Source organism: Cannabis sativa, chromosome 5, assembly GCF_029168945.1.
Source record: "Cannabis sativa cultivar Pink pepper isolate KNU-18-1 chromosome 5, ASM2916894v1, whole genome shotgun sequence".
In the NCBI taxonomy this organism is placed as follows: Eukaryota; Viridiplantae; Streptophyta; class Magnoliopsida; order Rosales; family Cannabaceae; genus Cannabis; species Cannabis sativa.
This window is the reverse complement of record NC_083605.1, coordinates 29,185,953-29,208,123: the sequence shown is the minus strand read 5'-3', so window position 1 is coordinate 29,208,123 and position 22,171 is coordinate 29,185,953. Positions and strand designations below refer to the sequence as shown.

The following is a 22,171-nucleotide window of genomic DNA, read 5'->3' as shown; positions in this document are numbered from 1 at the left end:
TGCAATTTTGCAGTTTTAACACTTTTGTATCTGATTTTCTCAAAAACGCCTATTTTCTAATTCAACCATTTAAATGCCAATTCTAATTATTTAATAACTATAAATAATTATTAAATAATATTGTCATTTATCATATTTATTAATTGAACCATACAAAGTATCATAATTAACAAATATGCCCCTAACAACTCTTTCTTTACAATTTCGCCCTTACTTAATGAAAATTTCACAAATAGACATAGTCTAATTTGAGAATTATAATTGATTAATCAAAACCAATTACATGAGTCTTACAAACAATATTATCTCAACTAGTGCGGGGACCATGGGTCTATATAACCGAGCTTCCAATAAGTAGATCAAGAATTTAGCACTAAAATTCACTAACTTATTAATTCTTCGTTGAATCCACGCATAGATTTAGAATTGCACTCTCAGTATATAGAATGCTATATATGTTCCACCATATAGACGCATCATTAGTTATCCATTGTTATAATCCTAATTTGATCAATGATTCTCTATATGAATGATCTACATTGTAAAGGGATTAGATTACCGTAACACCCTACTATGTATTTTATCCTTAAAATACTTGACCCCGTATAAATGATATTTCAGCTTATGTGAAATGAGTACTCCACCATTTATGTTTGTTTGGTCAAGCTCGAAGGAGATCATCCTTTGCTTACTATTCGCCAGATAGAAGCTATAGGTTCCATGTTTATGTTAGCGCTCCCACTCAATTGCACTACCGTGTTCCCAAAATGTACGTATCACTCTGACCTAAAAGTAGGCTTAACTAACAAATCAAAGAACACGAATAGCCTTTCAAGATTGAGCCTAATCATAACAGGATTAAGAACATTTGATCTAGAATCAACTTGGCGATATTGACTTGAATAGATTTTACGGTAAGTTTAATTAAATCTAAGTCAAAGTTCAATATCGGTCCCTTCCGATGCATACTCCATGCATCCAACCTGAGCTTTACTTTAACCAATGTTCTGGAAAGAACATAGCATTTCTCCAAATGCAAGTAAGCTCTTGTTGTAGATTATCATATCATTAAAACCCCTGTGTCTGATAAATCTAGGAAACTTTATTCACATAGTCATGTTTACTTTCCAATGTGATGACAACACAATAAACAGGATCAAGTATGTGAAAAGGGTTTATGATGAATTTATAAATCAAATTGACAAGCAATTGACAAAGTGAACCAAAACATACACAAATGAATGAAAAATACTTCTGTTTCTTTATTGATGTTAAATAAAATAGATTACATTGAAATGGAGTTTTATTTAGGGCATAAAACCCAACAAAGGCACGCTACAGTACTTTTTCAATTACAGTGTTGTCTTTGCTAATCAAAGATTTTTCTCAAAAAACGTTTCAAATTAAAACTTTTATATTAAATATTAAACTTTATAATTTACAAAACTATTTACAAGTACCGGGATCCTATTTTTAAACTCTTATACAAAATATACCAAAATACATAATCGGCCGCACAGCGACTACAAAATAATATCCCAGATGTCCCGAGACCGAACACTCCAAGTCACGCTACCACGACATGTACAATCCCATCCTAGCCAGGCTCACTCCTGTTCAGCTTTTGCCTTTCCTTTACCTACACATGGAAGCAGAATTGTGAGTCGACAGACTCAGTAAGAAAAGCATATAACATATCATAAAATACTGACTTGTATCTAGGTGCCCATACACCTATTTACAAGGCTTAACAGATGAGTAAGAACGTTCTAACTAGGATACGACCATGTACCATGTACCACATGCACTCAGTATACCTTCGTACTAGTGTAGGTAGGGTATGAACCGCACCTTGAGTATTGTTAAGTGTTGTACCACAGACACCTTGAACCTTCCCTTACAAGTGCTGGTAACACCATGATGTACTTTCAGACATCATACACCTTACCAATGCACTCTGTACTACAATCGTACAAGTGAGTTTGAGATGAAGGAGCTTAGACCAGTTCAAAGATACTTGGTATTGAAGTTTCAAAGAAGTAGAAGGAAGGGACCATCAACATGGAAGATGCAAAGAGTACATTTGTTCCATTAAGGGGATATAGTTCGTTTTGTCAAAGGAATAATGTCTAAACAATTTGAAGGAGAAAGAAGAAATTAAGGATGCACCCTATGCTATGGTCTTAGGATGTTTAATCTATGTGATGGTGAGCACTAAACCGGACATAACTCACACTCTAAGCATCCTAAGCCAGTTCATGTCCAATCTGAGCATTGAACACTGGAAGGCCCTCAAATGGTTATTGAGATACTTAAAGGGAACTTGGGATTATGGTCTGACCTATGAGTAAGTTAAAGGAGAATTATAATTCAAAGGGTTTGTGGATGTTGACTATGCCTCGAACAGAGATACCAAAAAGATCAACCACTTCCTACATTTTTTTACAAAACAGAACTGTACATGTTGGAAAGCCCAGTTATAGTCTGTGGTTGCCCTTTCCACCACGAAAGCAGAATTTATGGTGCCACGGAAGCATTAAAGGAAGCGTTATGGCTTCAAGGAATTTTTTTGAATTGAAGCAATTAAAAGGTGGAGTGACTATGTACTCGGATATCTAGTCTTCCATCCACCTCTGCAAGAATTCGGTTTATCATGAAAGAGAAAAAATATAGACATAAGACTCTACTGGATTAGAGAAGATAAAAGAAGGGCTGGTTGATTTAGAGAAGGTCATTACGAAAGATAATCCTGCTGATGTTGGGACTAAGGTCTTAACACTAAACAAGTTGAAGCATTGCTTGAACTTGATCAATCTCGAAAGTTAGTAAATTAAGATTTTTGGAACACCAACTAGATGGTTGCATTCTTTCTTCATCCCCTGTCAATAATTTTTAATTTTAAGTAAAAAGGTAGAATTGTGGTATTGTTCTTCCAAATAAAAAAAACATCTCCATAAGACTGTCCTAGTAATGGAAAGTTACTTATCTACCGAAAGTATGTCTCAGATAGCTAACTTGTTCATCCTAAAGAAGTCTCGTGGAATGATAGTTACCATCTAGAAGGGCATTCCTGGATGACTATCATGACCACTCTAGGTGTAATCTTTAGGAAAGTCAGCCTTCCTCCAGATAGGAGATTCAGATGGCTAGTTGTTCCTCCTGGAATGGTATTTTGGATAGTTGACTCCAGCTGGCTCTTTTCCTATCTGGAAGTCCCTTCAGAATTTGCTTCAGTCTGTTGTCCAGGAAGCGTATGTCTCATCCGGAAGCACCTTGTCCTGTGTTGATGTGAAGATTCTATTACGAGAAGCTTGTTAAGTTTGTTACGTCATAACTAACTTAACAACTTAGCATGTGCAGCCACCGACTTTAGGATCGATGTAGAGAGAGGTTCAGAGAAAAGAGAGAGATTGGGTTTGGGTTTTGTATGAAGAATTTTATGTAGTTGAAGAAGATTCTTAGGTAAGAGTGTGAGAATTGAAATATTTTGAGAGAATCCAACAAAGAATCCTCTTGACTATATTGTACATATTCATGTTCAATTAATAAAGAAGATTTGGTGGTGTTCCAAAACTAGAGTAGAGCCATAGATCACATCGATCTATCGAACTTGAACCGATATATATCTTGGTGTTGATTTTATCGTTTTACTGCTTTAATCGTTTTTTATTTTTAATACTCCGTTCATCCATATTTTTTTCGATTAACTGTTTTGTATTTGTTATTCGTGTCATTGCTAACAGTTTAGTGATTAAATTTTAGTTAATTTTGATTCTACACTTATGTATTAATTTTTTTCCACAACAATAAATATATAATGGAATTATGTGGTGAATATGAACTCACAAAATGAGTAAAAAGTTGAAATAAGCATTTAATCAGAAAGATTAAGAAAATAAAATAAAAAAAGATTGGAGGAAACCATATTGACCAAGATTATAATATTCCCGAAATTTGGAAAAGTAAGATCAACTATAACTGATTTAATCTAAACAAGAATGATTTTTGAGACTGATTAAAAGCCTTAATTTGCGGTACACGCAGTGAATGGGGCGCTGGGAAGTGGTGGTAGTGGGTCTATTTAAAGGGTCTTAGAAGTTGGTTATGTTAGACCAAACCCATAAACTTATAAAAGCACAGTAGGAGCATTGGTACTTTCGTTGCTGCCTACTTGTCTTGTAAGAAAAGGCAAATAATAATGGGCAAGGCAACATTGGTAGTATGGTTCTCAATATTGGTTTTGGTTGGTATCAGTAGTAATAGAACTGTGAAAGCTGGGCCCATAAATTACAAAGATGCTTTGGCAAAATCTATACTGTTTTTTCAGGGACAGAGATCAGGAAGCCTCTCTGCTGCTTCCCAACAAATCCATTGGAGGACTAGCTCTGGCCTTTACGATGGTCGCCTTGCCCATGTACTTACTACCACTCACTTTATTCCTCTCTCTTTCATATTCAAACTTTCTTTTTTTTTTTTAAATGGTTATCATATTCAAACTTAATAACTAATATTTTTTCATTTCCCCTTAATAATAAAAAAAATAAATTAACTATTATATATCTATGTCTAGGTAGCTCACTCAATTTGTCCCTAACTATTTCTTCTTTTTTTTTTTTTCTGAAGGTATATAGAAAAGCATTAGGTAAGAATATATGAAAATTACTTTATATATTATTTTTTTAATTTTTTTTTTTAAATTTAACGTTTTTTAAGGTAAATTCTCCGGTAAGTTTTTATGCGAGTTGCTATAATTTTTAGTTACAATTTAAATTGTTTTGATAATTGTAATAAGAATTTTTAAGTAAAATTCCGTAAAAATATAAAAAAAAAAAAATACTATTTTAAACCATTTTTTTAAAGCAACCATTGTACTTTTAATCATTCTGTCAATTATTTATTCTCGTTTTTAATGTTCGATTAAATAGTTTTTAACAAACAAACGGTTTTCATTATATAAGATTATTAAATGAGTCAAATTCAAAACTTGTACAAAAGAAGGGGTCCGTAAATTAAAAAAAATATATATTATTTTTTCTTTACCATCCGACAAAGTCATTATATCATGTATATGCATTGTATCTCAACATAAACAAAAAATTTCCTTCTTTCCTTTTTCCTGTAATATTATTAACGTAGTTAATATTTTCAAGAATAGGTGGATTTAACTGGAGGATACTATGACGCCGGAGACAACGTGAAATTTAATTTCCCGATGGCGTTCACGACAACAATGCTGTCATGGAACACACTGGAATACGGGAAACGAATGGGCCCACAATTACCAAATGCACGTGCCGCAATCCGTTGGGCGACGGACTACCTTTTAAAGTGTGCACGTGCGACGCCCGGTCGGTTGTACGTTGGGGTTGGAGACCCAAATGCGGACCACAAGTGCTGGGAGAGGCCCGAAGACATGGACACCGTCCGATCCGTTTATTCAGTCTCTCCCTCTAATCCTGGCTCTGACGTGGCTGGAGAGACTGCCGCCGCGTTAGCCGCGGCTTCCATGGTTTTTCGCAAAGTTGACCCTCATTACTCAAAGCTTTTACTTAGCACAGCCAAGAAAGTTATGCAATTTGCAATTCAATACAGAGGCTCGTATAGTGACTCTCTTGGTTCTGCTGTTTGTCCTTTTTATTGCTCGTATTCCGGTTACAAGGTAATTTAATTACTTAGTTTTATATAAATATAAGAGGGTTTTTTTTTTTTTTAATTTAGGGTATGTACTTATAGGATGAGCTGCTGTGGGGAGCTACGTGGCTATTGACAGCAACAAATGATGTGACTTACTTTAACTTCATCAAGTCTCTGGGAGCTAGTGATTCACCTGATATCTTTAGTTGGGACAACAAATATGCTGGTGCTTATGTCCTTTTATCGAGGGTAAACAAACTAATATGCCAATGTCAAAATTAATTTTTAATATAAATGATGATGTTATTTAAAATGGTTGTTTGTTTTTTGCGTTGCAGAGGGCTTTGTTGAACAAAGATAACAAGTTCATGACTTTTAAACAACAAGCTGAACAATTCATATGCCGAATTTTGCCCAACTCTCCCACTTCTAGTACACAATACACACAGGGTAACTAACATGAGAACTGCTTTTAATAACAACCAGTTGTGTATATTGTACTTTTAGACTCAATAAATAAAATGGGATTTTTGTGCAGGAGGGCTCATGTACAAGCTACCTGCAAGTAACCTTCAATATGTAACTGCCATATCATCCGTAATTTCTACTTATTCCAAGTACATAGCAGTAACTAAGCAGACTTTCAACTGTGGTAACCTTGTTGTCAGTTCAAGAAGCTTGAGGAACTTTGTAAAGAGACAGGTACTATACATATATAAATATAAATCAATTATTTATTAATGAGTTTAGTGAAGTAGATTGACTAGTACTTGTTTTCTTCTTCTTCTTCTTCTCATTATATTGATTTGGGAAGTACGTACTTTTTTTGTTTTTTAGGTAGACTACATACTAGGGGTGAATCCATTGAAGATGTCGTACATGGTCGGATATGGTCCAAACTATCCTAAAAGAATTCACCACAGGGGATCCTCATTGCCCTCATTGTCAAGACATCCACAGTCCTTCGGTTGTGAAGGTGGTTTTCAGCCATTTTTTTACTCGGCGAACCCAAATCCTAACATTTTAATTGGTGCCGTTGTGGGAGGTCCAAACCAGAATGATGGCTACCCAGATGACCGTTCTGACTACAGCCACGCAGAGCCTGCTACTTACATTAACGCTGCCATTGTTGGACCTTTAGCTTACTTTGCTGGAAGCTCCAAATTCTAATTAGTTTAGATGGAATCTGTTTTAGGAGTACTTTACTAATTGTAAAAAAAGGGATACTACATCGTGCTTTGTTCTCCCTAATGTGATTGTGTACCACTCAAAGAAATCATTTGTTGGTGTAGTTACGCAATTTCGATGTATTCACATGGTGGTAGGAAAAGTTGGTAAACTAAGAATTAATCATGTTTGTTTTGGTGATGAGGACATGACTTATACATGCACAGTGCAAACAAACATTAATTGAAACATCTAACTCTGTAGTACTCTGCCTCTGTATAGGAAGAACGTTTCAATAGTTCAACAAATCATAAAGAAAAAGGGAAAAAGAAAAGTATATTAACTAGGAAGACAAACATATAAGAAACTTGATAATCTAAATATCGACAAGAAGTGATGGACACACTTATAGACTTGTGGTAAAAACAAATTAAATATTTTTCTTTTTATTTAATAATTATAGCACAATTAAAAAAGAAACCCACAAAAATAAATAAATGAAATAAAACATACATAAAAAAACAAAAAACAAAAAAAAAAATTAATCATAATTAAACTCCCACGTAATAAAAATTATGCTCTGTTACTGTGGACAAAGTAACTAAAAGAATGCATTGATGATCTCGAGAGTGATTAGCTAAAACTTTTTTTTTCCTTTTTTTGGAAGTTATCAACTAAAACTTAATATTGTATATCTATAACTACTATAAAAGTGAGAATCTTGTTTTGGGCTTCCACATGTTAAATTACTAGAAAGTCCTCACTTCTCACCTTTAATTTATTATGTTGAGGTTAATCATATGCAAAATATGTGGTGATTAATTGCTTTTTTTTTATTTTTTATTAATAACTACTATAAAAGTAACAATCTTGTTTTGGGCTTCCACATATTAAATTTATTATGTTGAGGTTAATCATATACAAAATATGTGGTGATTAATTGTTTTTTTTTTTTTTTGACTAAATTATCATTTATATGTGAATGATTGAGTTTAATTGATTAATAAAACTAAATTTTACTTAATATATGTAAAAACATATTTTATTGTTTTTTTTATTCAATATAGTTGCATATATATATATATATATGTATACATATTTGTAAGAATAATAGTATGCAAAAATAAATATTTAGAGTTTTTTTTTTTAGCAAACTTAGCCTTAACTTTATCACCCTATATAATTTATTAAGAATTACAGATTATAATTTCACATTAAAAAAATAATTTTAATATTTTTAATTTTTTACTTTTTGTAAAGAATTACATATTATAATTTCACATTAAAAAAATAATTTTAATATTTTTATTTTTTTACTTTTTATAGTATACATTCTTCTATTTTTTTTTCTTTTGGTCTTTTTTTTAAGAAGAGAAAATAAGTGTTTATTAAAGATTTTTTAGGACCACTATTAAATTGTATTTTTTTTAAGGATTATCTTTGAACTAATCCTATTGTTAAATATAAATGAATTATGTTAGATTTTATCGCATATAGTTAATAAAATGTTCAGATCGTATTCAATGAGAAATATAAAAATTGTGTTATATTTTATGCAAACATTTAATTTGTACATGACGCATGCTATACTGAATTAAAACTCAACCTTGGCAGAAAGTGGAGTTGAAGTCAGATTGCTTAGTAGCAGTACAAGCTATTCGAAATTCATTACCTATGTTTTCTTCTTTTGAGGTTATTATAGAAGATTATCGTAAACTTCTTCCATCTTTACACAATAGTTCCTTGTTTTTTATTAATGATAGTTGCTCATAGTTTTGTTTAAGCATCTTGTTCTTTTCTAATTTGAGTGTTCAACAAGAGCGATGTTTCTATTGAGGAAGAATCTTATCTTTTAACTGATTTAGCAAATTAATAAAAATAATATATATTTACTTCCAAAAAAATTACACGTGCGTAGCACGTGTTGTTCCAACTAGTAATTTTATAAAAGTATGGTTGCTAATACATGTCCGATAACTCTTAAAAAAAACAAATAAATACATATCGATCTATATCTATATCTACTATAAAATAAGAATGGATTTCACTTTTTTATTGTTTTTAAATCTTTTACATTTTTTTATTATTTTTTTACAAATTATATTTTTGTACTTGTTATTGGCGTCCTTAATTAGTAGTACTCAATAATTAACTAGCAATTTTTTATTTTTACTTTTTACCAATAATTTTATTATTTTTTAACAAAATATTTTTTGTATTTGTTATTGTCATCTTATGGTGGTCAATAACATAATAATGTGGTACCTAATAATTAGCTAAGAATTTTTTTAAATTTTTTGATGAATAATCTTTGTACTATATATTATCTTTAAAATAATTTTTTATACTATTATTGTTATGTAATATCTTAAGGTACTTAATTTATCAGCAGTTTTCTAAACTTTTATTAAATTAAAATTTGTAAAACTCATATTAAAATACACCAATAACGATATGCTACATTTTGTGGTGCTTGACACCTTAATGTACCCGTAATATTTTTGTTATTAATATCATAATATGTACATATCTTTATTAGCTTTGATTGTGTTTTTTTTTATTATTATTTATGAATGATCTTTGTACTCTATTTTTTAGTAAATAATTTCCGGTACTATTATTGATATGTAGAACCTTAAGGTGCTCAATACCATACCGATGTGGTATCTAATAATTTGTTAGCAGTTTTCTAAATTATTTATCAAAATAAAATTTGTAGGAACTTATATTGAAATGCACAAATAACGACATGCTATCTTTTATGGTGCTTGACACCTTAACGTGTCTCTTAACATTTTTGTTATTAATATGTACGCATCTTTATTACTTCGATTAGAATTTTAATTTTTTTTTAATTATATATAAGTTTGCAAGAACATCTCTAATGAGAAATGCATAAAAAAATGTAATATATTTGGCAAAAAAAAAAAATACTTTGTGATATAATTACATCAATTTTTAGCATTATTCAAAACACAATTGCAAAATTTGATACAGAATTTATTTATTTTTTCGCTTTTTTTTTTTTTGTTATGAATTGTTTTTGTACTATTTTTTTGGTAAATGATTTTTTTTACTATTATTTCTATGTGACACCTTAAGGTGTTCAATACATATCGATTAATGTGGTATCCAATAATTAGTTATTAGTTTTCTAAAGTATTTATTTAAATAAAAAAATTTGAGAGTTGGTATTAAAATATACCAATAATTGTATGGTACCTTTCGTGGTGCTTACCATCATAATGTGTCTCTTATCATTTTGTTATTAATATGTACGTATCTTTATAACTACGGTTAGAATTTTAATTTTTTTTTTTGGTTAGTTATACATAAATTTGCAAGAACATCTAAAAATTGTATATTTGACAAACAATTTATTTTTGTAATATAATTGTATCAATTTTTAGCATTTTGCGCTAATAACGTGCAATTCTAAAACTTGATGCAAGATTTACTATTTTTATTACAAGTATAAAAAATTAATAATTTTATCATTAATATTTTAATATCAAATAATAAAAATAAATAGTTCATTATTAACGCTATAAATATACTAATAAAATAATAAAAGTGGCATAAAAGTAAATAATAAAGTTGTGCATTCATCACAATGTAAATTTTGTATTATAATAAATATTTTATCAAATTTAGCTCAATATTTACTATGTGACAAATTTGCATAAACTTTTAGCACACCATTGTAGAACAATTTTTGCGATGTGAGCTATATATATATATTATATATACATTTTTTTTGACAAAATGTGAGCTATATTTTAAATGGGCATCACTTATTAATTTACATCTCCATTGAAATTGCTCTAAATTTTTCTTATTTTTTTTTATTTTTGTCTTATTCATTTGTTTATAATTAATCATTTTTTATTAGTATTTTATTTTTTTTATCAATTTATTTAGTTTATTTTTAAAAAGTACACATGTATTAAATATACATAAAAGTTTGGACTTTTTTCAATTTTAACCAAAAAAGTAACAATATTACAAAAATATTTCTGGCCAAATAAACAAATATACAGCTCAAATAAAAAAAAAATACACAAATACCACTTACACACACCTTCAACGCATGATCCATATTTTTTGGGCAACTATCGCGCAACCATCACGCAACCACGCAGCAACCCAACATAATCGAAACAAAAATTCAACCAGAAAGAGAACCACCATTAATTGTGACAACTTCACCTAAGAAGACGACCAGAATCAATCAAAATAGGGGCTGTTTCGAATTCAAAAACAAAGTGTAGAAAAACTACTATGAAACTAAAATTCAACCAGAAATCCAGTTTAATTTGCACAAAACTAATGTCATGACTTCAATTTTCAAATCCATGAAAGGCATATCTCAAAAAGTTGATCTGGAGTTTACAAACAATCCAACTCAAGTATAATCCAAAAAAATTACATCAGTACTATAGTAAAATATTTATCCTAGTGTATTTTTGTTGTTTTCCAAAATTTTAATGGTAAATTTTTTCATATTAAATCATAAAGAGACATGTAAATAGAGTTACGTACGTGGAAACACTGTTCTGATTTTTAATGTTTCACAACAGTTGCATTAAGCTGCATAAATATTTTGCTAACAATTATTTCGTCTGATTGAAACTTTCATCTGATACAACCTCTAGCCAACCACCCAAAAACTTTCGTCTGATTGTAACCTTCGTCTGATGCAACCTTCGGCGAACCACCCAGCAACCACCCTGTAACCATTGTCTGATTGAAACATTCGTCTGATGCAACCACTGCGCAACCACGCAGCAACAACCTTGTAACTATTGTTTGATTGTGTAAGTGATAGTGTAAGTGGTATTTTGGTAATTAAAATTATATAAAAGGTATAAATGTTGTCCACACCTTATGGAGGTATTTTTGTAAATAAAGTGTCAATTTATATTTATGTGCATTTCATAATTTAATTATTCTCTGTAAACTTGAACTAAATATATTCCTTTTGTTGAAATAGAATAAGTAATTTAGTTGGTTAGACAATTATATATTAAAAAAATTTCAAAACCATTAGTAAAATTTATGTGGGGTCCTGTATGATAATACTTGAGTATAATAATATATTTTTGTAAATACTTTATGTTTACTTTTAATAAAAAAATGGATTTTAAATGAAAAAAAAAAATTATGTATGAAATTATTTTTTTTTTACTTTTTCTGCTTATTTATTTATTATTTGTAATAGTTTCGAAAATTTAAAAGAAAATATAATTTTATCTTTAAAATAAAATAAAGGCTGATTAGAAGTTTTATCTCCTGAACTTTGACATATACCAATTATGCTCCTAAACTTTTTAGGTCGTTAAAAATTCTTTACAAACTATTGAGATTATTGGATTTAAAAACTTGCATGTGTCAAACTTCTTGTTCTTCTATTTCCTATAGTCCATACTCTTTTTATATTTTTCTCAATATGAATAAGATTATATATATAACACTTCTCAATAGGTATTACTCAATTATGGGTACTAAACAAATTTCACTATAGATATTAATTTTAAAAATCTTACATCATTATATTTTTATTCGATAGCAAATATTAAAAGAGAAATTTAAATTTCCATACTTAATTAAAAAAATATATAAATAAATACTTCTTTTTACACTATCAAAAATATATTTATATGAAAAATATATAATTCAAACTTAATTTTTTATACATATATTAGTAATTTGTATGTCTTCAGATATATATTTTATTTTATTTGTACTAATTAAATTAATTATATATTTTTGTTGTCTTTTTTTTTTCTTTTTTTCATAATTTTTTTTAGCTTTGTTATTATTATTTTTTTATTTCTAATGAGTTAATACATTTCAATTAAAATAATAGAGCAAAACGGGTGATAGGTGCCATCCGCACCACCCTTCACTAGTAAATATATATAAAGCACAATAATAAGGAACACATGTAACATCCTCTTTTTCTAATAATTTATATTTTAAATATACAGATTTTTTTTTTTTAATTTTTTAATTTTATTTTTTCTTTTTCAATAATTTTTATACTTTTAATAGTAGTTGAGTTTATTTTAAAAAATCTTACATAGATTAAAAATCATATTAAGTTTATAATTATATGATTTATATAATATATATAGATTTCTATTAATAAAAGTAATATTGCTCAATTAGTATTAATTTTTTAAGTCAAAGTAATACATATTTTTGTATTTCTGAACGTTTGAATAATAAAAATAATCATTTAATTATTTTTTTCATATAAAAATTTTTTCTTAGAATTTTTTATTTTGGTAAAGTTTTTATTAAAATTTTTATTTAAATGTATATAAATTATTATTTATATAAAATAATTAAAATTATTATAATTTATTAATATAGAATTTCTATTAGAATAATAACACTCTTTAAAAATACATTGTTTATATACTTTTAGTGATATAAAACTTAGGATAATGCTTAGGTAGATTCATAAAAAATATCTGTACATACAGATATATATATATTTTTTTTTTTTCATTATGTGTCACTTCCATATTCAATAACAATATTTAGTTAATTCCTTTTATATTATTTATTTTAATAATTTTGTCATATAATATAAAAATAAATTACAATGCACAATTACATTAATAAATATACTTTACCACTTGCACTGAGATAATTTATCTTCTCGCTGAAACTTGTGTCTAACAAGCAGAATTTATTATAAAATTGTGTTCCTTCCAAACTCTAATCGTTAATCATACAGAGAACACTTTTTAACCATTAATGGAATTACCAAACAAAAAAGTCTATCACCAAGTCTTTTTATTAATTTTTTTTTTATGAAAATTTTTACACCGAAATCTCTCAAAAAAGATAATTATAATACTTCTTCTTATTTAAGTTAACTTTTTTTTGACAATTATTAGTAAATTGTTTTTTTTTTTAAAAAAATCCTAGAGTTTGGAAGTAGAGGAGGTGTATTATAAATGTGAAAATCCTATATATGTAATTACTAATTTGGTCGTTCCTTGATATATGTAATTACTAAGTTTTCTTTTTTTTTTTTAATTTTTTTTTTTGAAAAAAATGACAAGTAACTTTCCTTATATTTATATCACAAAATTATTAAAATAAATAATATAAAAGGAATTAATTAAATATTACTATTAATTATGAGAATGACACACAATGAAAAAATAAAATGTCTATATGTACAGATGTTTTTTGTGACTCTACCTAAGCATTTTCCTAAAACTTATTAGTATTATATATTTTATATGAGGTTGATTAGTATTATATATTTACTATGTGTGAGTGATAAACTTAGTCTTAAAATAAATGCAATACTTACTTTCATATTTTTCAAACTAAAAAAATATTTATTTTAAGTATTTTAATAAATAAAATAATATTTTTTAGATTTTTTTATTTTCAATTAATAATTTAAATTTAATATGTATTATATTATTACGTATATAAAATAATAATAAAAATTATAATTATTCATAATAATTTATTAATATAACACTATGTTATTGTTGGAATATATTTTACCAGGATCTTAGATCTACTCACAAGTATGTTGTTTAAACACCCTAAATATGAACTTTCTAAAACGATAAATTAAACACACATAAAGTTAAGAAAACCTTACATTGATGCAGCGGAATTAATGTCTCCTTCCACTCTGATCTCTAACCCTTGTATCCTTTCTGTAGCAGAGTATAATCAAGATCTGAGCCCGAATGTCCTTCTTCTTCAAGTTTGATCCTTCACAGTCTTCCAATCTATGATTGAGTTACTGCTTGCTGTGTGTGGGCACTTACTCTTTCACTAGGGTCGAAATTGATCAAGGAGAAAAGAAGAGAGAGGGTTTCGGCCAGGTATAGAAAGTGGGGAAGGCTCAGTTTTTCTGAAGAGAGAAATTTCTGTCAGATTACTAATGAAAGCATATATGTGACTGAGCCATCACTTTCTATTTATAGGCAACTACTAGGTTTATGTTAGGAATTATTTGGCATTAAAATAATGAAAATATTAATTTGAAATCTCACAATAAGTGGCCGGCCATGGTGTTATAATGGGCCTCACTTGATTTTGCGGTTTTATCAAATTTTATCTCTATTTTCTCAAAAACGCTAATTTTCCAATTCTAACCTTTTAAATGCCAAAACTAATTATTTAATAACTAAAATAGATTATTAAATAATATTGTCATTTAATTTAATTATTAATTAGACATATAAAGTCCATTAATAAATAAATAAACCTAAAATCTCTTTTCTTTACAATTTCACCCCTGCTTAGTGAAAATTCATAAAATTAGACATAGTCTAACTTTAGAATTATAATTGATCAATCACGAATCAATTAATGAGTCTTACAAGCAGAATGTTCTCAACTAGAATGGGGACCATGGATCTATATGCTGAGCTTCCAATAAGTGAACCAAATTTACCAAGTAAATTCCTACTTATTAATTCTTCGTTGAATCCACTCTTAGAACTTAGAATTGCACTCTCAAACTTATATAGAGCATATTGTATGTTCCACGATATCAATATGCTATCTCATTTAACCATTGTTATAATCTTATTGTGATTTAAAGATCCTCTATATAGATGATCTACATCGAGATGGGATTTCTTTACCGTTCTCACCCCTCAATGTATTTTGCCCCTTAAAACACTTAGCTACCTGTAAATGGTGTTTAGTGATCTAATAATTAGTCAGTTAAACAAGAGCTCATCCATTTACTTCTATTTGCTAAGCTCGAAGGGAATCATCACTTGACTTCTATACACCAGTAGAAGCTATAGATTCCATATTTATGTTCAGCACTCCCACTCACTCATACTATCATGTTCCCAAAATATACGTATCACCCTGACCCTAAAGTAGGCTTAACTAATAAATCAAAGAACATGAATAGCACTCCTGAGTTGAGCCTAAGCATATCAGGATTTAGATTCTTTTAATCTTAAGATCAAATACTGATATTGACTTGGAAAGATATGTATAACGGTAAGTTTGTAATATCTTAACTTAGTTGCAATATCGGTCCAGTCCAATGTATACTCCATACATTCAAAACTTGTATACTTTACTAATGTCCTCGAAAGAACATAACACTTACTCCAAGTGTAAGTACACATCATCGCTGATTATCATATTAGTGTAAATCCAATAACACTGATGAAACAGGGACCAAAACTTTTGATTCATATGATCACAATCACATTCCACTGTGTTGACGATACTGTAATTGTGAATAAACATATGATCTGGATTTAACTGATTTTGTGTGTATGAATGTAATAAACATATCAAACATATTAAACCATTAGCATGTAAAATTCATGCAAACATCAATCACTTCAAATTTCTTATATTGATAACTAATCAGATTGTAAAGAGTTTTATTTAGGGCATAAAACCCAACAAACTCCCACTTGCACTAATATAAAACAAACTGTGCAAATAGGTCAATCTGATGTCTTGATCTTCAGATCAAGTGTAGTATATTTGAATCCACCCAAACTTCTGGAACTAGTTCATAAATACTCTTATAAAACATCCTTTACTGTATGCTTTACTCATCAAGAGATACTGAAATCTTTACTGTTTTAAAAGTACATCTGAATTAACAGTGGACATATCTCTCATATTTTAAAATATGTAATTGAGATAATACAGTGTAGACTTTTCTTCAGTGATATAACTTTCTGGTATTTTCGAATAGACAAAGTTATAATTCTTCTCTAGTGGAGCTTGAATTATTATACAATAATTCCTCCACCCCCAAAGTAAGCACCATCTCATAGAATCTAGAAATTAGATGGTGAGATACAAGGATAACTGATACACAGTTCCTTAATATCTGACATATAGATCACTTTCATAAATCTTTCTTGAATATCTTCTAATGTTCCCTATTTGATTACATCTCAGATAGCTCCCACTCAATAGTAGATGTCTGGTTAAATAATACTTTTAACCTCTGATTGTTTGGAGAGTTACCTAGTTGTGACTTTTGTATTAGTCTAAAACTTTAAGTTAAGACTAAGTCATCAACATAGCAGACTAGTATTTGAAGTGAAAAATACATGCCAGAGATAAAGTAATCAAAATTAAGATACCATAAAATTTTATGAGGATTAAGAATTCTAGGTTCAAGTCATTCGAATGGACTGAACTAGAGTTCTTTATCTTATTCTCATAATTCTGATAAGCTATTCCTATCCATGTGAATGGTTAGATTTGCTTTTCAGTAGTGTTCTTAAGTACCTATCACAAGTATCAACCTAATGAAGATGGGTATAGAATTTTAAAATTCTCCCACTCAATTAAGGTAGTGTGAAACTTTAACAAAGAACTTTCAAAGGTATCAAATTTTTACTTACAACAGTAAAACGAAATGGAACATACAATCAAGATCAAGAATTTATATTGACAATAGCTGACTCATTATATTACTTCCATGTTTAAAGAAAATATGTGTTACATAGGGAATTGTGGAATAGACTCCACCCCTAAGAATATACATATAGGGTACTTGTGGATAACCTCCACCCCTAAGTATATAGAGATTATGATCCACCCCTAAAGGTTGTAAAGATCATGATTCTCTTAGTGTGATAGAGTTTATGTGGAGTTGAATACTATCCAGAGTTCATTAGATATAAAAGATCGTTGAACTGCATAGTTTTCTTAACTTTTCTCCACCCCTATCAGATCATAAGATCCTTTTATTAAACAAATTCTTAATAATTGTATGAGAATTAACAATTATTAATAAACATAGAAATAGTTTCTAGTGTTTATTTAATATAACTCTATGAAGAGTTGTAAATATAATAGAATTTGCATCAATAATAAAAACACTTACACATACAAACATACAAATATAATGTGGTAATTGTTGATGAAGATAAAATAAATGAAGCTCAATCTCATAATTTGCAATAGTGATTTCGAAAAAATAAAACTTTATTAATAATAAATTAAAAAAATATATTGCAACAATATGAGAAAAACAGGGATAAATATCCCTAACTAAAATTTGAAATTCAAATTGTCTTAAACTAAAACAATTAAGTCAAAAAATAAATTGAAGAGCTTCATCTTCATTTGGACGATTTCACCCTTTGGTCCAGCTTTCTGATCCAACTCAATTGAGTTCAAGTAGCTTGGCCTATAAGAAGAAGAAAACAAATAAACAAAGTTAGTCCAGAATCATCAACCCAATTGGATAACAATTCACTAAACTCTTAAAGTTTATAAATGGAAATACCTTGTTTCTTTGCAAGAAGTTTAGGACATTGGGGTTTCCAATGACCTTTTTCATTGCAGTAGAAACACTTTCCTTTAAGTGTAGCATCACCAGAAGGAACAACCTTTTTATTCTTCATGGCTTTAGTTCGCTTCTTGGTGTTGTTCCACTTCCTCTTCGATTTGGGCTTTGAAAGAGGCAACATTTGCTTCAGGTTTCATCGTCCCATTACCATTCCCAGGATTATGAGGTTTGCACCCTTTCTTCTTGGGTCCTCCAATCAAATTTTCATAAGTTTGAAGGTCATTGACTAATTCATGAAAGTCAATTTCCTTCTTATTCATGACATAATTTGAAGTGTATGGTAGAAATGCTGGAGTTAGGCTATTCAAGATAAGACTTACTTGAGTAGCACTATCCATTTCAGCACTATGATCCTGGGCTTCTTAGAAATAACTTGACATGAGGAGAACATGGTCACGCACGTTTTGATGAGGTTCCATCCGTGCATTAATGTACTTCTTAGTCGCGTCAAAGCGTGACTGAAGTGATGCCTTACCGAATAGCTCATTTAACTTCGTCATAACTTCAGCAGCTTTCTCAGTTTTAGAAAACCGAGTTTTGAGGGTGTCAACCATGCTAGAAAGCATAAAGTATAGAGCTTTGTCATTTGCTTTCTGCCAACGCTCATACTTTTCTTTCACAGCTTTGGAAGCATTGTCCCCAGGCACTTCAGGTGACGGCTCAGTTAAAACAAACAATGCACTTTCTCCTATGAGAGCAATATTAATGTTCTCATTCCACTTATTAAAGTTAGATCCATTGAGCTTATTTCCAGTCAACAGTGATAACATGGGATTCATTTTGATAATACAGGATACTACAAAATAATAGAAATCAACAAATAGAAATTAATAATGGTTTAACACAAAATCAATTTAGAAATTATAAGCACATAGCAAGTAGGAATGATATGAGAAAATACTTAAAAATTCAATCCTAAATAATTTCCAAGGTTTTTCAACAAACTGATATCAGTGTCCCGTTTAGGCGAGAGTCAAAGCTACCATCTATTGAATAGAGTTGTCAGCTCATCTAAAATGTTAAACATTCTAGCAACCTTTTATTCGATCAAGATTGGAATCCAGCGTTGTCCCGTTTAGGCGAGAGTCAATGCTATTCTATCTTATGAGCTTCTACCATTGTTTCGCAATTTGCAAGTCAAATATGGTCGCCACCATTAGGGTGATCTATACCATATAAAACACTTACAAACCACTTATCATGCGAGATTAAACGGTGCGAAATCGCTAATGAACGTTCCTCCATTAGGGAGGATTACTCACTAAAACAAACGCGATGCAAAACCCACAATGGAGATCGAATATCTTAATAATAATAAAGCTCATTCTTTAAAATGTATTTTCTTTATTATTCTAATAAATAAATTCTCATTAAATTCGAAATTAAGAATTGAAATTCAAAAATAAGAATTTAATATAATATTTATAAAATTATACTTAGATGGTGATTGAAATAAAATTAATTATTTCCATCTTAGTAATAATCTTAAATATAAATATTAAGGAAATTAATTTAAGTTGAATTAAATTAAATAATTTGCAACTTAAAAATTTCCTTTGAGAATATATTTATTGAGTTCGAAAATATAAAGTATAAAAACTATACAATTTTCGAAAATAATAAAAATAGAAAAGAAATACTTCAAGCAAAAATATCACCTATCTAGATTTTCTTTTGACTAGTTAATTCAATTTCTAATAATATATATATATTTTAAATTCATTTATTTTAAATTAATCAATTAAATGAAAAAATTATTGATTGTAGTTGGTCCAAGAATTAATTAAAATAAATAATTAATTTACAACTCAATCTATTTTTCAAAAAAAAAATCGAAAATATTGCATAATTAAAATGCAAATTTCGAAATTGATTAATAAAATAAAGAAAAATATATATTTTGAAAATTATTTAAATTTAAGTTGAAAAATTAAATTTCAACCTAAAAATAATTTTCTATTTAATTAAGTGTCATGAAAAATCAATATTTAAGTATCAAGATGAAAATCAACTTAGATATTTAGATTTTTCAAGTTAATTAAATGTATTAAATTCAAGAAATAATAATTAAGTGTAGAGAAGGCTTAATTATTTATTTATAGTTTAATACTAAGAAAAATATACTTAATAAAATTGTACCAAAATTAATTATTTAAATAATTAATTTCACAAAGTATAATATTTTCCTATTTAAATATTAGAAATAATAACTAGTCTAAAAATTACTATCTAGAAAATATCTTATTTGACTAAGTATCTTTTCAAAAATTTGAAAAATATTTAATTTAAGTTATATAGAAAAAATCTAAAACTTAAATAATTTCAAATTTAGATTTAATTAAATATCAAAAATTAAGTTGTAACCACTTAATATGAAGATATCTTTTTAAGTTAATATTCGAAAAGATATTAACCTAAAAAAATATCTAAAATATTCCATTTTAAGTTAATATTTGAAAAGATATTAACTTAAAAAAATATCTTAAGAATCTTTAATAACTAATGCCTAGGATTCCTCAACTTAAATTAAATTTAAATAAAATATCAAATTTAAGTTAGATAAGAAAAATCAGTTGATACAACTAATTTATAACTTAAATAGGAATATTTAATTAAAATAAGCTCCAGAAAGAATCTTAGTTAGTTAAAATTCTATATTTAATTAAATACAAGAAAAATACAAATAGTTTGTCTAGAAATAATATCTAAACTAAAAGTGTTTTTCTTAAAATTAACTTTAAAATATTAAAATGAAAATAAATTTCATATATTTTAAAAGTTAATTATGTTGCTAATTCAATTTTATTAGGTCAAACTAATATAATTAACCTAGTACAGTTATTCAAATCAGACAAATGGGCCTTCACAATTGGGGTAGTTCATGTGAGGGGGTGCTTGGTTTAGTATGTCGTACCCACTTCTATGGCTCCCAACTCTCACACAAGGCCCAAAAGAGAGGAATTTAACCTTAAAATAAATAACTGTTATTAATTGAATATGTCCAATAACTAGATGGACCTAAATAAAATCTATCATGGTGTGACATTTTATTTAGCAACAACCTATATACATCTATATTAAAACAAAATAAACATATAGGCTCACACAGGCACACTTTGGATGGATCCTATCATGTTGCTAGGTCATACACAGATGAAAGAAGATTGTAAAATTTACCTGTTACAAATTATTAACTTGACCAAGGGAGCCATCAGATCATTAGATCTGGCAAAAAGTAACCATGGGTATTTGCAATCAAGTAATAATAGGTTTTTGAAAACTTACACACAAGCTAAAACCACATACTCCTGCAACAAGGTTAGCTGGATAGTTAGAAGTAGGATTTATTTAATTTTAAATAAATAATTTCGAAATTAATAATTAAAAAAATATTTAATTAAAAAAAATTTAATTTTTCGAAAATAAAATAAAATAAAATAATATTTATTTTCAAAATTTTAAAAAAATATATTAATTTAAATTTCGAAATTATTTAAAAAAAATTCAAAATTAAACCTACAATTTTGAAAAATTAGGTTTCAACCAACCTAAATAACATTTCAAAAAAAAAAATTGCTAACTACTTTTAAAAATTAAATGTTATTTTATAAATAAATATTAAATAAAAATTAGAAAAGATAAACTAAATATCTTTTTCAAATTCTTAAATTTAATTTGAATAAATAAAATAACAAAATTTAAAAGTTAGCAAAATATCTTACATCTATTTAAAATTACATGATTATAATTATCTTATTTTAAATTTAAATAAGGTCAAATTATTTAAAAAAGATTTAATTTAAAAAATAGTTAAAATCTGACCTTAAATTTAAAAATAAGATAAGATATAATCAAATTTAAAAATAAGATAGATAATTAAGCAATAAGATAGATATTTACTATTTTAAAATTCAAATTACACTAATATCTTGAATTAAATTTAAAAAAAAATATTAAATTAATTCATAATGATAATTAGAATTGAATTAGGAATAGTAAATCTATTAATACAAAACTACACAAAAAATC

The 22,171-nt window shown here is 28.0% G+C and overlaps 1 protein-coding gene across 1 annotated transcript; it reads left to right on the top strand.

Moving 5' to 3' along the window:
• The first annotated feature begins 4,108 nt into the window (after positions 1–4,108).
• LOC115717120 (endoglucanase 3) lies at positions 4,109–7,003 on the top strand. Its single transcript, XM_030646065.2, has 6 exons — positions 4,109–4,414; positions 5,156–5,659; positions 5,734–5,883; positions 5,973–6,084; positions 6,173–6,336; positions 6,472–7,003. The coding sequence occupies exons 1-6, from the start codon at positions 4,199–4,201 to the stop codon at positions 6,802–6,804; spliced, it is 1,479 nt and encodes a 492-aa protein (XP_030501925.1). The 5' UTR covers positions 4,109–4,198; the 3' UTR covers positions 6,805–7,003.
• Positions 7,004–22,171: the final 15,168 nt, after the last annotated feature.

What these genes read in the sequence shown, in the direction of transcription:
- LOC115717120 (XM_030646065.2), top strand. Translation starts at nt 4,199, where the DNA reads ATGGGCAAGGCAACATTGGTAGTATGGTTCTCAATATTGGTTTTGGTT. An exon ending in GCTCGTATTCCGGTTACAAG is followed by an intron (nt 5,660 to 5,733) that starts GTAATTTAATTA and finishes ATGTACTTATAG; the next exon opens with GATGAGCTGCTGTGGGGAGC. An exon ending in TAGTACACAATACACACAGG is followed by an intron (nt 6,085 to 6,172) that starts GTAACTAACATG and finishes ATTTTTGTGCAG; the next exon opens with GAGGGCTCATGTACAAGCTA.